The 18,839-nt window shown below is 31.4% G+C and overlaps 1 protein-coding gene across 1 annotated transcript in view; it reads right to left on the bottom strand.

The window, feature by feature from the left end:
• The window catches only part of LOC110997250 (homeobox protein MSX-1-like), a 36,524-nt gene extending 18,747 nt beyond the window's left edge, over nucleotides 1–17,777 (bottom strand). The window contains exon 1 of the mRNA XM_022265315.2: nucleotides 17,222–17,777. Within this exon, the coding sequence (XP_022121007.1) occupies nucleotides 17,222–17,597 (376 nt within the window). The 5' untranslated portion in view covers nucleotides 17,598–17,777. The remainder of the gene's footprint in view (nucleotides 1–17,221) is intronic.
• Nucleotides 17,778–18,839: the final 1,062 nt, after the last annotated feature.

Raw genomic sequence — 18,839 nt, 5'->3', positions numbered from 1 at the left:
TTAATAAAATATCTTTAACATTAAAAATGTAAAAGTTAGACTAAATATTATATGTTTAATTGATGTCTATGTAATCGAAAAAAACAAAAGTGTAGTTACTTATTCCTTTCAAACTATATCATGATTAAGATAACCGGATAAAAATGTCATGTATCAATCAATCAATCAAATAAACCAAAAATCATTTATTCATGTAGGTATCATAATGTACACTTATGGACGCCAAATTACGCCATGTTCCATATGACATCTTGAGTAATAAAGAATAATTAAATAAATTAAAAACAAAGATTTGTCATCTTTCAGCAGGAGGTACGGAGAAATATGAGCACGCACTTACATACTCGTGAGAACAACACGCAAATACTTAGTAGACACAACTAATATCACCGTATACACGAATTCAAGTACGACCAGTCACCAGTAGCACGCGTTCACGAGTATGACGCATGGCCAGCCATCGGCCCCCTCGCCATATTTTAGGGAGAGAGACAACCCAATGCATGGACGCCGCTATATATATGCCGCTATGTATTATACGCTTATTGTAAAATACTGTACGTAAATAATAAAGACATTGTCAAGCTTAAAGTGTTTATTATTTTTTATTTAACTATCTGCAATCAGTTTCTTGGCTTTACTCTGCTGATGATATGATTTTGAGGCAATTAGGTGAAAGTAACTCGAATAATTTGTTTTCCCTACAAAATTCGTAAACGAAGTGATTATAATTTTTTATATTGAATAAATATTTTAAAACAACGTTAGTGTCATTATCCTCTCGGTTATGTCTTTTTAAATTGTAGAGCCATAAACTAATCAAGTTTACTGTCGCCGGATACTTATAAATTTTTAAATAATTAAACATTTAAGTACAAAAATCAAAGGTGTTTGAATTTGACACCTGCCTATTGCATGCTCAGCTGCGTAAGCATTAAAGGATCATTTTGTCGTTAATACATAAAGGCTTTGACATTTATCTATTTTATCAAGATTCTATATATGTCAGTTATATTTTGCAATATTGGCCTAGTGGCTTCAGCGTGCGACTGTCAGCCCTGAGATCGTAGTTCCAGCTTTGCATCAACGGAATGGTCTACAGCCGCACTCTTCCAAATTCAAACATTCAAACGAATGGTGAAGGAAAACATCGTGAAGAAACTGGCTAGCCTTAAACCCAAAAATCGACGGCTTGTGCCAGGCACAGAAGGCTGAGCACTGCTGCTTACTTGCCTATTAGATTGACAAATGACCAAGAAACATATACAGAAATTAGAGGTCCAAGCTTAAAAATTCGTAAAATTATAAGTAGTGGTTGCCTGGAAGAAATCGCTCGAAAGCGCCAGTTGAACTGCTTTTCATTTAATTATGTTCAAATTTTTGTAATTTTTTAAAGCAGCATTTGATTTTCCATTTAGCGACAGACTAGAGTATTGTGAAAGCTTTTTACTTACATATTGAAGTGTGTAAGCTCATAAATATTAAATGCTACCTAAGTGCCTCCCAATGGACAAACATAGAAACATATAGCTGGAACAAAAACGGGTCGATTCTTGTAAATAATTCTGCGATATTGGTATTCAGTGGCAACAGCTAGAAACATTAAGAAAACGGTATTTTTTTCGAATATAACTTACGGGAAATTATCACTGCAAAAGGGGACCTAGCGGGGGAGCGATCTTGTTAGCACTCGTAATTGTCATCGGTTAGTTCACTTTTCCATATTTGCGCAATTGCTGTTGGAAGACCCCTGGGGTCTGGGTATGGCAATAATAATTAAGAAACTAGTCAGGATACGAAGTGGTCTTGCGTTTGTTTTACAGTTTATTTTTTTTTTATTTAAGGTAAATTCGGGTACCTAATGATGCGCGAATTTCTTAAATACCAAAATTTTTGTTTGAGAATTTTTATAAAACCTATTTGCCAACTTTACAAGTAACAACGCTTTAATACATAGTCGCATTAACGACAAGCCTAATTTTACATGGAACAATATTACATTCTCCAACTTGACTACGCTAACCCAAATTTTAGTACAGAATTATATATTGTATTAATACATAGAAATTATTTCTATTAATTCGTCAACAGAGTGACGATGGCGCTCTTTCCATTTCTTGTGTGTACTTTCGACCTTTAAACGCCTTAAATCAATGTGCAGAATATGCAAAAAATATATATAAATCCTTAGTTAACATAAAAATTGGTCTTTATAAATTGACACATCGTAACTAGAAAGGAGGTTGAAATAAAGCTATTTGTACACTATATTTGTAAGTCGAAAGTTGTATACGAGGTATCTCTAATTGCTGTTCATTTAAGGCAAAACTGGGCCCGTGGCTTGTTAAGTAAAACGGAGAAACGGTTTCTTGCTATATCGAGTAATTTATTGGCCTGTTTTAGGCTCGTTTTAAGATCAGTTTAAAGAAATCTCGCAAGAAAATTGATTTTGTGTCAGTCAAAGACAAATTCAATTAATAGAATTTTTAAATTTGGAATTTAATTGCATTGTCTCATCCAGTTCTATGTTTGTGTTTGTAATTTGTTATATTCTTTTTTAAATATTTTTAATTATGGAAACATTTTGTTTGTCTATAATAGACTGGCTATAGAAGATTAAAGAGTTAAAGTAATTGTGTTTGTATTGCTTTTTAAATGAGTATTATTTAATCTAATATTTAATTTAAATATTGGTAATAATCAATATTAAAATATAGACGCACCTGTTGCTATATAATCTTGTGAGTAAGTGTTAATGTAAAACAAATTGTGAGTCATAGCATCTAGATTAATTACAGATCACATCATCGACTAATCACACGTAATCATGTTTTGTTTTGCACTCTCGGCCGCTTGTTGTAGAAGACCCTTCTAGAGACATTTTACAAGTAGGCCACGCATAAATCAAAACACTCCTATAATATGTAAATTACAATTAAAATCAATGTTAATAATTGCGGCGTAATTTCTCTTAAATAAACTGTTTGATAAGTTTGTTGTGTTATATGTGAGTAATGCAATAAATCGAAGTTATTTAGAATCTCGGCGAAATCTATTTAAACGTCTTCTACTTCTGTCAGACCTTCTTTTGATGCCTCTCCATTACTGGTTGGTCGTCAGTCTCGTGAAACGTGTCTTGTCCTGTAACAGATGCAGCAACACTTCCACACTCGCAATACAATCTGGTAAAATAGTCTCCCTAATGTTACGAAGCCATTATTTTTCCTTCTACCAACACGCCGATTACCGAGATCTTACCCATTAGAATTAATAATGGAGGTGGTAGCGGTCATGGCGCAACACGTGGCAACTTTTCGTTGTTTAATGTTCTATTTATTAGACTTATCCATAGCTTATAATAATCTAACATTATTACGATAATCTTATCAAAAATGGTTGCCTGGAAGAGATCGCTCGAAAGCGATATGCGATAGCCCGCCAGTTGGCCTTCTTTTCATTTAATGATGTCAATTATATGATATTTCTGTAGGCAATGAAGTGTTAATTAATAAAATATTTTCTCGTATAATGTTTAGTTTTCACTTTTTTACTTGAATAGAAATGAAAAATTAAAATAGCAATAGAGCAGTGTTGGCCTAGTGGCTTTGGCGTGCGACTCTCATACCAGAGGTCGCCGGTTCGATCCCCGGCTGTGTACCAATGGACTTTATTTGTGCGTATTTAACATTTGCTCGCACGGTGAAGGAAAACATCGTGAGAAAACCGACATGTCTTAGACCCAAAAAGTCGACGACGTGTGTCAGGCACTGGAGGCTGATCACCCACTTGCCTATTAGATTTAAAATGAAACAGATTTAGAAATCTGAGGCCAAGACCTAAAGAGATTGTAGGGCCACTAATTTATTTATTTTTTTAGAAATGAAAAATGTGTCAGTAATAAGTTGTGAATTATTTTTTGATGTAACAATTTCTTTTTCGATCTTATAAAGATACCAACAATAGATTAGCGCACAATCACGCTTTAAATGTCAGCGTGATATTTGATTAGTTGAATTATAGATCTATAGATAAATGTTGTCTATTGGTAAGCAAATAGGTTAACTATTTGAGAACTTTGATTTATGATCACTCGAACAAAACTAATTATGTACTTTAAATAACTTCGTAATGTAATTTTCTGTTGTTTCTTTACCGAGCTTTGATGCATAAACGGGTGATATTTTTATCGATAAATATAACGTATCTCTATCAATATTTTTTTTTATGTACCAGGAGCACAATTAGGACTTTACTTGAAGAACCCTAAATTAATCGGAAATACTTCTGTGAGCAGTTGGTACCAGGTAGTGGTTTGTTTATTAAACTCTTCTTATTCTATTACTGTCTATCAATAATTGTGTTCGGAATAAAATTCTATTATTATTTGACGTGTCAAGTTTAAAAAGCGTATGCAGTCAAAACATAAATTATTGATAAATAGTAATAGAATTAAATAACATCTTGTCGATATTGTTTATATAATTGGTCATAATAATTGAATGTTATAAAAATCCATTTTAAAATCTTGCGTGTTATAATTATTTAATACAAGAGAATGCTACACTGTAAAGTGATTGTATGAATGGACGGAAATAAAGACCGTTAATGATTTGAGCACAACATGAGATATTCCATAGAAATGCTTTTTGTAAACTGTCACTAACATACAATGTACTTGTTAGTGTGACTTGTTGCGTACTTTTTATGTTGTAATGAGTCTTATGATTATCACCACTAATGTTGGCCAATTATGTCATCCACCTAAGATGACATTATTTTTGGAAATTCCTAAATTATTTTTTGTTTATTAACGTGATTAGTTAAATATGTAACACTAAAAATGTTTGAAACCTTCTTGTTATATAAAAAGAACTATTTGTGAAGATTTGTCCACAATTGGTCCACAATGTTATATATATATACAGGGATGTCCCAAAAGTCGACGTCAAGTCGAAATTTTCTGATAGGTAATGCCACACCAGTCATCAGAAAAAAAAAATTAAGTCATGTATTTTTGAAGTTATGGAATTTAACTTTTGTTACAAATATTTACTTTTTGCCATTTTTTTTTCTCTTACGTCATCCCGAATAGTGGTTTATGTAACCTATGATCCTAAACCCTGTGCCGATCACTCCAACTGTTGGGAAAATGTCATTTTATACCGTACCAAGTTGAAGAAGTCAAGAAAACTTGGTACGGTATAAAATGACATTTTCCTACAAGTTGGAGTGATCAGTACAGGGTTTAGGATCATAGGTTACATAAAGCACTATTCGGGATGACGTAAGAGAAAAAAAATTGGCAAAAAGTAAATATTTGTAACAACAGGAATGAAAAAACTGTCACATGGTGTACATTTTATGGAATAAAGGTAAAATTTCCATAACTTCAAAAATACATGACTTAATTTTTTTTTATTTTTCTGATAACTGGTGTGGCATTACCTATCAGAAAATTTCGACTTGACGTCGACTTTTGGGACAACCTGTATACATCTGTATTGTGGTGTGAATGTTCTGAATAACTAAATAAATATTTTTTTATGATATCAAATTTGTTCTAACGTAACGGTTTGTCAAAATATTTATATTTACAACAAGTGTTTGATTATAAAGTAATGACTTAGGACATACCGCAGTTGAAAAAACTCAACTAAAAAAGCCTCGCGGTTCCACATGCATATTATAAATGCTGGCTTAATAGTTTACCAATATTTTTAGTTGAGTTTTTTCAACTGCGGTATGTCCTAAGTCATTACTTTATAATCAAACACTTGTTGTAAATATAAATATTTTGACAAACCGTTACGTTAGAACAAATTTGATATCATAAAAAAATATTTATTTAGTTATTCAGAACATTCACACCACAATACAGATGTATACAGGTTGTCCCAAAAGTCGACGTCAAGTCGAAATTTTCTGATAGGTAATGCCACACCAGTTATCAGAAAAATAAAAAAAAATTAAGTCATGTATTTTTGAAGTTATGGAAATTTTACCTTTATTCCATAAAATGTACACCATGTGACAGTTTTTTCATTCCTGTTGTTACAAATATTTACTTTTTGCCATTTTTTTTTCTCTTACGTCATCCCGAATAGTGGTTTATGTAACCTATGATCCTAAACCCTGTACTGATCACTCCAACTTGTAGGAAAATGTCATTTTATACCGTACCAAGTTTTCTTGACTTCTTCAACTTGGTACGGTATAAAATGACATTTTCCCAACAGTTGGAGTGATCGGCACAGGGTTTAGGATCATAGGTTACATAAACCACTATTCGGGATGACGTAAGAGAAAAAAAATGGCAAAAAGTAAATATTTGTAACAACAGGAATGAAAAAACTGTCACATGGTGTACATTTTATGGAATAAAGGTAAAATTTCCATAACTTCAAAAATACATGACTTAATTTTTTTTTATTTTTCTGATAACTGGTGTGGCATTACCTATCAGAAAATTTCGACTTGACGTCGACTTTTGGGACAACCTGTATACATCTGTATTGTGGTGTGAATGTTCTGAATAACTAAATAAATATTTTTTTATGATATCAAATTTGTTCTAACGTAACGGTTTGTCAAAATATTTATATTTACAACAAGTGTTTGATTATAAAGTAATGACTTAGGACATACCGCAGTTGAAAAAACTCAACTAAAAATATTGGTAAACTATTAAGCCAGCATTTATAATATGCATGTGGAACCGCGAGGCATGGTTAGTATCGTTAATGAATTTAACTATCATAAACGATTAAACATGATAAGGAATTTCGCGTCGATAAACTATTACTAAAATAATATGACATACGACAGCTGTGTACTATCAAGAACTTCAAAACGCAAAACCTATAGACATTTTTTTTTACTTCTGTATATATTATACAGAATATTATAAATACTGTTCAACTACATAATTGATGTCATAACATTTTGAAGAAAAATGAGTTTGATGCCTGTCAAAGACAAATTCAATTAATTGAAATTTTATATTTGGAATTAAGTTGCGTTGTCACATCAAGTGATATTTGTGTTTGTGATTTGTTCTATTATTTTTTTAAATAATTTTATTTCTATATATGACAACATTTTTGTTTGTTGTGTCTATATCAGACTGGCTAGTATAGCAGTGTAAAGCCGAGTTAAAGTAATTGTGTTTGTATTGCTTTTTTATGTAAGTATTATTTAATCAAATATTTTATTGAAATATTGGTAATAAACAATATTAAAATATAGATGCATTCTTTTTTTGCTAATATTTATTATTGTTAAATGCAATATACGAATTATTCTACTTAAAATAAACTTTTACCTCTGATTTCACCGAAAATAGTAGTCTCAGTCCATACGTTTATCCGATTTGATAAACTTTAAGTTACTAAAGTGCATTATACAATAAAAGAAAAATTAAAATAATCTATATCAGTTACCAACTAATCAGTCAATCAATCAAATTGATTCGAATGTATGCATCAAATGCATTTGCTTTATTATTCAGAAAACGATTAAACTGTGAAGATATGGTCGATTAAAATCGATAAATTAGATTTTGTTGTAAACAATACAATTGAAACTAATATCATCGAACATTCCCGGAGTATACAATCAAAGAATAATATAGCGAGTTAATGAGGCGATAAAAATAACGACGTGATAGGAATAAACACCCTAAAGCCAACTTCAAAGCCAACATAGTAACTTAAGATTTATTGAGTGTCTCATATATATTTAGTACGCTATTATGTTTTTGTACGCTATTGAAAATTATTGTTTGTTTAGTTAATAATAATCCAGTTTCGTTATAACCTTAAATGGATGTTGCCAATTCCATCCGTTTACTGACAGGTGATCAGCCACCACCTAGGCGGAATCAACTGCCTCGAAATATTTCCAAGTCGACTTAGGCTTCAAGAAAAGAGTGTACAAATTATTATTTATAATTATTATTATTATTAATTAATAAATTATATAATAGCTGACAAACCTCTGGCGAACCTTCTGGCAGTGTTTGTCTTAATATGGAGCGGTAACACTTACCCTTAGGTGAGCCTGCCTTTGAAAAAATGTCAAATCGATTATTTTGTACTCATTATTTAAATTAGGAGCAAGTCTTAATTGCATATAGAATCATTTGTGCATCGCCATGCATGCACGATCTGAGACTGGAGACTTTTATTGTTACGTAATCAAAAATCAATTTTTTATGAAATTATGTGGGACTGGCTGCCTATAACACAGGAATCCTACTTTATCTAAATATTCCTGTATATTGTGTCTAATAAAGTTTTTTATTTTTTTCATTTACCATTTTCGGCATAGTCTAGACTCTAGAACATATAGCTATTAATTTTATTATTAATAGTAATAACTGTGTTAGGCTTGACCTTTGGCTTCGTAGGGATAACGCAGTCCGTTGCATTTTTTTTCATATTTTAAAGTTTATTGTACTTACAAGAATTAATTATTATATTATTAAAAAGTGTAAATAAATTCCCATGTACTTACTGGCGATTCTGTGTTTAAACGCGAATAAGTATCGCAAATTCACAATTCACAGTATGGAAATGCTGCTATTATTAGGGGATGCCACAGTCATCAAACTTTTAAATCTTTTTGTGTTCTAATAAATAAAAAATAAATTTGACTCAAAACAAATATTACATTTAACATATTACAATATTCAGTGTGGTTAACCTAATACATAATATACATCTATGAGCACTAGCGTTTAAACTATGCCTAGTTCTATTTATAATGTTTTAATTATTTATTTATAGTACACACCAAACAAATATACAGTATTTACACATTTCTAAACGTACATAGTAATAATAAAAATATATAAAATATATTAAGACAGACTTCCAAATTTTGTTCTATTTAGAGTAGTCTCTTGGGCCGTGGAGCTCAAGCACACTGGCGCTAAAAGAGTTAAGTTGACGTCTTTTAGATAGTACTGGTGACATCAGAACTGATGCATTCTGACCAAACTTGTTTCATTTAAAATTCTTGTTTCATTCTTAAATTCTTGGTCTTATGTTATTATTACTACGTCATTTACTTAGTCATAAAACATAGCATAATAATTCACGTGTACTGTATTAAATAAACACACAATTACTTCTTTGTTCCTAATAGAAATAATACTTATCTCAATCCAATACATTGGAAACGAAAGTAATCGAGCAAATCGTAAAATGTCACGCGCATGCTCAAATTGAATTGAAATCAATTATTTACAGTCATTGTTGGTTTTTATTAAACGTATATACGAACGATTAATTCCCTTTTACGTTATTTATGATTAAAATATAAATAATATTTTATTACAATTACAAATCAGCGCAAGTCGCAAAATGATTTATTTTTTACTGCGTAGTTGAGTTGGTTTGATATTAGGTTCTATACTTTGTTAGGCTTGTCGAATTCGTTTGAAATGGATACTAGATTCAATTATTAGGAAATATTTAACCTTCTTTCCTTCTTCTTTGTTTTGGGTTTTAATGCATGAAGGCCGCAGAAGGTATGAAGCTCATAATGAGACTATACAGATTATATGACATTTTAAATCATATAATTTCATTTTAAATCATATTTGTCTTTCGTCTGTATGAACGCGATTAACACAAACATTAATGAACCGTTGAACCTAAATTAAATTCTAAGCGAACTCTACAAACTCAAACACCTTCTGTGCGTTAAAACCCACAGCAAGATTGACCTCACAGAAGGTTTTAGGTTTCTTTGAACTCCGCAGGCAGAGACTTAAGTTAGATTATAATACTCCATTATCTAATGAAGTGAAGTCACAACTACCGAACGGATTTTTTTCCGGTTTCATCCGTAGATGGTGTAATTTCTGACAAATTAATAAGGTTTGATGTAAAATTTCTGCATTTTAACAAACAATCTTAGGCAACAATGTAACCCAATCGGGAACCACTGCGGCCAGGAGGTATAGTTATCATAGCACTAAAATTTGTTTTATTATAAAATTAATAAAAGGTTTAAGATCACAGTATGAACTATAAATTGTTATTTTATATATTAAAAATAATTTGTTTGGATTATTTCTAGTATGTCAAATAAACATCAGCGCATATTGATGCTAATCTAAATAAAAATTAAATCCATCTACAAAAGAAAAACGTGACTTTGTCTAGATTTTCGTATATATTTCCTTGGTATTATCTCTATACCTAGGCTTGAAAGTTATAGTACCTATCTTAAGACAGGAGTTTTATGTACGACGACCGGTTAAGGAATTATTCATTACAAGTGCTTAAAGTATTAAATATACAAACACTTAAAGTTTTAAATTTACAAACTTTAAAGTTATAAAATACAAATTGAGGCTAAGTCAAGGATTCTAGCGTATTTTTAGATTATGTTATATCTTAGACTTCTTCACGTTGCTAGTTAAACATAAAAATACCTTTTATTACTACAATTTGTAATAATTACTGGAACAGTAAATATACGTGTTTTTTCTTTGTCTGGCTTTTATCACTAGATGTCGTCTATTAGATAAGCACGCAGCTTTACAAATGACCTTGTTAAACCACACTGGATCATTTTACGCGGTTTTAAACCCGTCAACGCGACTTTCATCGGAATAACTAATTAGATGTAATAAACGTTTGATTGATGCTTTATAGTGTAGGAGCTGGATTTAAAGGACAATATTTTTATTAAGCTTCTCTAACTAATCGTGCGTATAATTATTACTATTATTATTATTTTATTTATTTATTAACACTTCGTTACAATAAAATATAAAAATTGAACATAATTAAATGAAAAGGAGGGCAACTGGCGGCCTTATCGCTTCCGAGCGGTTTCTTCCAGGCAACCACTATATATTGTATGTCCAAAGAAGCTCAGGATCCTTTGGTAACACACTGAAGAAATATTGATTTAGTAGTTGTGTCGTATTTTAACCAAACAGTATAATGTGTGATCATAAAATTTGATTAATAAAATATATTGTTAAAATTAAAACTGTGTGTATTGTCACGAGAAGGTTATCCAGTATCCTAGTCCAGGTTCAAAATATACCTACAATAGGCTTTTGAACTCTGGCACTGTTTTTTTGAATAATCTATGAGTGGCTGGGTCCTGTCATAATTTTGAATGGACAAATGTTAAAAATCGACAGCAAATCTTTTAAGGCTCTCGGTATAAAATAAAACCAAATATCAAAATAAACATTTACATAACTAATAAATTGATCACTTTACGAGGTGTTTAGTTAATATAATTCGTTCACGTCTCACTAATTAAGCAGATGTCCATTTCGCATTATAGAATGTCAATCAAATTAAATTGTGGTTTGGCATTATTTTTTATTATCTATCATAAATTAGTACTGGTTTGTTCTATTAATCAATAAAAATAAAAACTCTTTATTGAAACCATGCTTTTGAAGTTCATAGTACGGGCCCAGTCTAATTATATTTTAAGATATATTATAATGAATATATATATATTTTTAAGTTAAATATCTCTCACATTTGTACCTACCATTCAATAATATCCCATTCAATAAGATTTAAATTAAATTTATCTATTATGAATTCTAATAATGTATTAACGAAAAAGGTTTTTTTTAAGAACATAGGGCAAACCCATCTAATGTTAAGCGATGCCGCCGTCCATGGACAATCTTCTCAAGCCGTTTAAAATCGGTACTAATTTCTTAATGGCCCGTAAGTCTAAGTTTACCTATGTCGAGTTGATTTGGAAATCAGAAACTTCAGGGGGTAGCTGGTTCCAGGTTGAGGTGGTTCGCTGCAAAAATTGCTGGAACGATGGACGTCGTATTTCGAATTGCCCTTGTAGTTTATTGGCTAAATTCAATTTAAAACAATCTAAGATAAGAATATCATATCAATATCTCTTTTGAATATTATGAGAAACTGGTGACGGATGACGAGCAGAAACAATTGTCTATACTCTATACTAAGACAGAGTTTATTAACCTCAAAGTCATCTCGGTATTATTATTAAAATGCGTCCGCCCTGTCTAGACAAACATCATTAATTCAACGGTGACGTACAATTCATCATAAGTAGACTTACTATATTAGAAGTTCCGTATCCTTCATTGGTGCAACCTAAACGCAGATTACATAAATTAGGATACACTACAATTATCTTTAATCTATATTTTTTTTCTCTGACACAAGTGCACACCAGTGGCACTTCATCCTATTAGATCTAGGTCTCAGATATGTATATCTGTTTCTTGTTCATTTGTTTTTTTATAATAGGCCTTGTGACACAAGCTGTCGACTTTTCGGATCTAAGGCATTCCAGTTTCCTCACGATGTTTTCTTTCACCGTACGAGCCAGTGATAGATGCGCATACAGAGTCCATTAGTATGAACAGCCGGGGATGGAAATTACGTGTTCAGGTATGAGAGTCAGACAAACAACATATACATACATATATTTGATAAGTTGAAATGCCATGTTACGGTATTCTAATTGTAATTTAAATTTGATTTCCTACATTACACTGGATTTTTACAAAATAACATTTTTTTCCATATTTTAAGTAGCTTCTTTGAGATTTTAATATAAGATACAAATAATAAACAAGTAGTTATTTAAAGTATTATTTTTAAATAAACCAAATTTAGGTGCTACTTTTAATTACACATTCGTATGCTACCTGAGGAATCTTTAACCAAATTTAAACAAATTAAATTAACATACAAAGTTAAATTAACCTTTAATCTTACGTGCACGATTGTTAAAATTTTAAAATTAGTTTTTGTTTTTAATTTGCATACGGTCTGTATACTAGTTTAGACCGCGACTCTGTTGCCGAAAGGGAATTTTAAGTATTTATTTTTGATGTCTTAAGTTAATATTAATGTATACTCGTATAGAAAATAACACTACGTTTTATAAGTAGATAAGAACTAAATGAAAGAGCAAATATAAAGCCATACCATATACATATGTACCTAGTTTAGTACGAGAGGAACGGAGTTGCCTATTACGTTTTCCTGGTCGTATGACCAACCAGGAAATTTCGTGATGGAAAAGTCGTTGCAGGAGGAAAGAAAAGGAGCCATACAGATAGAAAAGTCATAAATTTTATCTGTATTAAAATCTTCTCGTTTGGAACGATTTAACCATAAGAACAAACTTACTACACTCTTTAGGAATATACAACGTTCGATTTCTATTCGTAAACTAAGACTTGAAGAAACAGCAAAATTTATCATTGTTACTTTGAATTCATTTTTAAAGCACAATAATCTATTTAAATGTCATAACAAATAATTCTAAAGTAGCTAACAAAATTCACACATGTAATTTTAGACATTTTTGGTCAGTAATATAAGTTACTAGTAAATTTACGAGATTTATTGCATTTATAAGTTAGTTTTTAGTATTACAATAACGGCGGTAAAATGAATCATACAAAATCTCTAGGTGGTCAGATTTCTATATCTGTTTGATTCTATTCCTGAGTTTTGAGTTAAAGTTCGTTGAGTTAAACGAACGATATCGTAAAAGTATATTTGAAATTGGCGAACTTTTAAAAATATGTTAACTAATAGAGTATTTATCTTATCGTGTTTTGCTTTTTCCCCTATTCAATCAAATAAACATAATGAATTTCTATGTTATTAAAATTAAAACTTAATTGAAAAAAAATAGCTGTTGAAAATAAGACTTTTTTTGCTCCCACTGCGTTTCCCTACTACGTATTTTACCAATACATCACTGCTGAGCAGGTGTTAATAGTGCAGAAATAAGAAGAATAGAATTGGAAAGTCATGAAACTCATGAACGATCGAACGCTAGAAATTCTGCTGATTCTTACTTTAAAACAAATAATATAGGCTAACAATAAATGGATTTAATAGACTTTTATTCATAGATTGTTCGTACCTATCGTAATTATAATGAGATACAATATAATCGTCGTCTTTATGAATGAAGAGATTGGGCCGATGAAACTAGTTTTATCAAATCCTATTTGTTAGTAATGATATGCGACAGACAGATAACGTTTTTAATTTATATTTTGTTTGTCATTGAAATTAACTCAATTATAATTGTACAATTAACTTAATTAGTTTAATTCGAACAATAATGAGATTTTAAAGGTAAATCGAATAACAATGACTCAGCGAACAAAGTTTTGCGAAGCTGACACAAAAAAGTTGTATACAATATTTGCAAAATTAATCGCACATCGAGCGGAAAGATAATTTTTATTCAGATGCAGTGAGAGTCGTTTATTAGGATGACTATTATTTAAGCTATTATACTGTTATAGATATAGATATAATAATAAAAAGTCTTTAGTTATTTTAAGTAGGTACATTTTCTTTCCTAGGTGTAAGATTTGAAAACCCTTTTGAGTAAAAAATTCCTGTGTCAGGGTTCCCAGCTCTTCCATAAACACTATATAGAACAGTATAATATAATATTATCGACGCATACCTAGTTTTTAATATTATATTTTTGAATTACTACTTTTTTATGTACCTATTACGGAAGGAGAAATATTAGTAATATAATTATAAAGGAGTATATGTTCCCTAATTCCAATAGAGGAATAAGTTAGTAAAATGAAAGAATATTTGAGATAAAATTTAAAATTAATATTTTTATAGGAACCATTAACCCAACATTTTGGACGCATGCCTAACAGTATCACTGAATTCAACATGTTTAATCATTTAATTAATATTTTTTTTCTAAAAATAAACAAATATAGTTGTAATCGAAAGAATCATATTACAGAATTAACACAAATGTCTAATTCAATAAGAATTTTTATCGAGACTTTGGCCACTAGGTACTTATTAATTTTGTCTGTGTTCAATTTGATCAATGCGTCATAACGGACTTAGAGATTGTAGAGAGAAAAAAATTACAAGTAGGCGAGATTAGAATCCATGACTTTTGGATAGATGCGAGGCTGTCAGAGTCAAGACTTAGCGCTAAGCATAAGCCTGGTGGATTAAAAACGTATTGAGTTTGGGTGTTGGTAGTCTCGTCTTCTACCATCAGTAGTTCGGTCAGTTAATAGAGTGAAGGTATAACAAGCATACATTCGTAATTTAAAAGCAAGACTGGCCTAGTGACTTTAGCGTGCGAAAGTCCTCTATTATCGTTAATCAATGGATTTTGTCTATGCAAGGATCCTAATACTAGCTCCTACGGGAAGTATAACATGGAAAGTTAACCGGCATATCTCAAATTTAATAATCTTGTTTCAGACAGAAGACTAATCACGTACTTGTCTATGAAATAAATCTTAACGAAATGGAAGTAATCTGAAGGCAAGATAGGATTGTAGCGCAACTGGAGAAAAAATTTAGAATAAATTTAACATATTTTCCATAGACGTTCATAAATGTAGTTTATAGAAGTAACATTAGCTTATTTAATGCAGTCAATCCTTAGAGCCCTGGTGTATCTACACAGCAAAATTGTGCACTGTATGCACATTTTGAACACGTCTAGATAAAGACATTACATTTTTAATTAGGGGTCACTAAAAGAAATATCATATTTTGTATCATATACTGCCGCAACATTGCTTTGTTGGATTAGATTGATGTATATTTTGGTGAAGTAGCAACTTGATAAAATTCTCAATGAAAGTGTTCTAGTGACTATTAGTCTGATAGGACAGGGATATGAATGTTTCATTAAAAGTTCTCACTTAAATACTTAATAGCAATGAGTAGCGAATAAATGGTTTTATTGTCTGCTTAAAAGAGTGGTATTGTGGGTATGTAGCAGGGTATGTAGCAGAGGTGAAACGGTTTTGAATATCAATTAATGTACGATTAATGGACGTCTCTGAGTACAGTTATTGTTTGTTAATAATATGTACCTACTATGATCGGTTTCAATAACGAATAAAAAATGATGAGCGTTGTATGTTAGAAGCAGATAAAAGGTTTCTTAAAAATTCCGTAGCAGAGGTAGACTAGCAAACGGTTTTTAAATGCAATAGTCTAATCAATTAAACTACGTATAATGGACATATCTGAATACGGTTATTGCTTGTTAATAATACTATGATCTGATCATATGATATTTTTTAGTATATATAATTTATATTTTTTTTTATATTTAAGAACGAAGAAATAGTTTTGAGCATTGTAAATTTTCTCACATAAAAAGTTATTTTCCGTCTTTTAAAACAGAAGGCACTTAATATAGTAGCATCCTTTGTTCTCATGTTATAATATTAATTTGACAATTAGCATACAAATTATAATTTCTTTGTTTTAACATTGCTTATTTGGATTTCAATGAACTTAGATGAAGTTGCATTTTATGGTAATTAACATTTTTTGTTTTAGTATTTCGACTTCTGGGGTTTTTAAAAACTTATCCGCTCCTGTTTGTAATTATACTTGTAAAAAACATCGCGTATAATTTCGTTTAAATACAGTTAGGTACTTTGATGATGCGCTGGAGTTACTTTACGAAGCGAAGAAATAGTAAGATGTCTCGTTGACGTAATAAATTTTTTAACGCATGTTAAAACCTACTTTTGTCTAACTGAAATCGTGATATTTCTATATTGAATATTCTTCGTGTATCTTATTTTTTTATTAACATAAAACAATTAGGTACTATAAGATACAGATGTATATATCATCTAAACCGGAAATGTCCATGTCAGCGATGTTTATGAAAATAGTTTAGGTATATTCAAATTATTTTACTTTTAATTGTTCGTAAGGTATTTATTATTATACTGCAGAAAACATTTCAACTTAGTAGATTTCTACAGTTCTATAGATTATGTATTTATATCATATTCAAACTTTTATATAGTCTGTAAAGATTAGTAAATATAACAGTGATATATCAATTAACGATATTTAATTTAATGAGACTTCTCTCATAAAACATTGTAAAAAAAAATTGCTGAATTTTTTGTACGCAGTCGAAAATAGGTATAATAAATATTTATCAATTTAAATGCTTTTGTCAATGTCGTATTTCAATGGTAATCGCCCACTAATACATTCTTTGAACAGACCTTGTGAATAACCGATAATCCTTGAAAACTTAAAAATGTTTACTTTATAAATTAACGTTCGGAGATAAACTTTGAATAAGAAATATGTTTACCGAGATCTCGCATTATATTATCCATTCAAATTTAGCATTGATAATGTCTTATTGGATTTTTACTATTGAGAATTAAACTTACTGTTAGGTGAACCCCCTCGAAACATAGGGTTTGGTGCCATCCACGGAAAGGCTCCGAAGGGCCAGGCATGCGGAGTAGGACCCTGATACAGCCTAGGTAGTAGCGGCTGCGGCACCACAACGCCCGTCCTTTCCACTTCCTCTCCATCTTGATTGCTCTCTCTCTCGTCTCGTTCATCTCCCACATTCGACTCGACATCTTCAATATCCACATCACTATCATCAGTGTCTATCACACTATCGTTACTTGGTTCCGGAGTGTCTCTCGGCGCGTCATTTTTACTCCCCAATAAAGAGTCTACGCTAAAGGAAATGCGGCCTTTCCCGCCGTTCTCGGCGGTGTCAGACCGCTCGCATTCGAGCGACGTCTTCATCATCTATTTGACATTTCCCGATCACCTCCCCGCCGGCGGTGACATTCTCAATTCAAACACATCACTAGTTCACAGTGATTAATCACAGATCACTCAAGTAATCCGTTGCAGTGTTCGCGAGTCGTACGCAAAATGATTCGCGTGGCGGCTCGCCGGTAATCGCGGCTGTATTGGGGAGATCGCGGCCCGCCTCTCCCGAAGCGACAGAGACGCAGATACGAACCGAGGAATTTTAATAAGCGGCGCGGCCAGAACGAGACAACGATACAATTCAACATGTGTGTAAACGCGAGATTGGGTAGGCGGGGACCGTCGCGCTCAAATTAATCGCCTCCATGGAGTACGCCTTATACAATAATCATTGCTACTAATATTATAAACCTTATGTGCACTGCATAGAGTGTATTTAGCATTGTGATAAAATAAGCACTAGTGACGTAATAGCAGTGGACACGTCAGATTGAAGTTGCTATTGTGTTGAATGAAAAAGGAGTAAATAGACTACCGACGTTGGAGGGGACTTTACGATTTAATTATTCGCGAATACGGAGGCATTTTGTAGCAAGCTAATGTCTCATTGTCTCATTAATATCTCGGGCCGGCCATGTTTGATTTGTTTATGACACGGGCTAGGTGCAAACGTTGATGTTGGCAGTTGAAACGTCTATATTGTCTGTGGGAACTTAGCAAGTTGGAGTTAATTTAGCTGAATGTTCTGCTTGTTAGTTGTTTCGGTGGGATGCTGTTTGTGTCACCGATGTATTAATTGTATTGTCTTTGTTTGATTAATTATGTCCAAACAAGATTTGTATTTAGATATGATTACCAATCTCAAATATTTACAATCTAATGTATCTGTGCCTCATTCTTCTTAACCCAATTGATTAATTTTGATGAATAGTTTAGCTTAGGTTTACAATTAATAATATCAGAGAAAGTTTAAATCGTCTAATCATAAATAAAAAAAAATTTATTTATGATTAGACGTGTTTAAATCTAATAGAAATGCATTAAATGATAATATATATATAGGAACTTATTGCGAATAATTTATTTAATTTGTACAATAAATGCACTTCATAGATGACTCTAAATTAACAAGATCAATGTCATTAAATAGACATAAATATGTACGTCAAACCCGGATCGAAATGTTCGCGCATTTCCATCACTAATACAACTTTGAACCTTATTTCTATGAGAATACGAAACAATAAAAGAACAAAAGCACAAGGTGTCAACGAA

Source organism: Pieris rapae, chromosome 2 (genome assembly GCF_905147795.1).
Source record: "Pieris rapae chromosome 2, ilPieRapa1.1, whole genome shotgun sequence".
NCBI lineage: Eukaryota > Metazoa > Arthropoda > Insecta > Lepidoptera > Pieridae > Pieris > Pieris rapae.
Note: the sequence above shows the minus strand (reverse complement) of the source record. Positions and strands in the feature narration are given on the sequence as shown.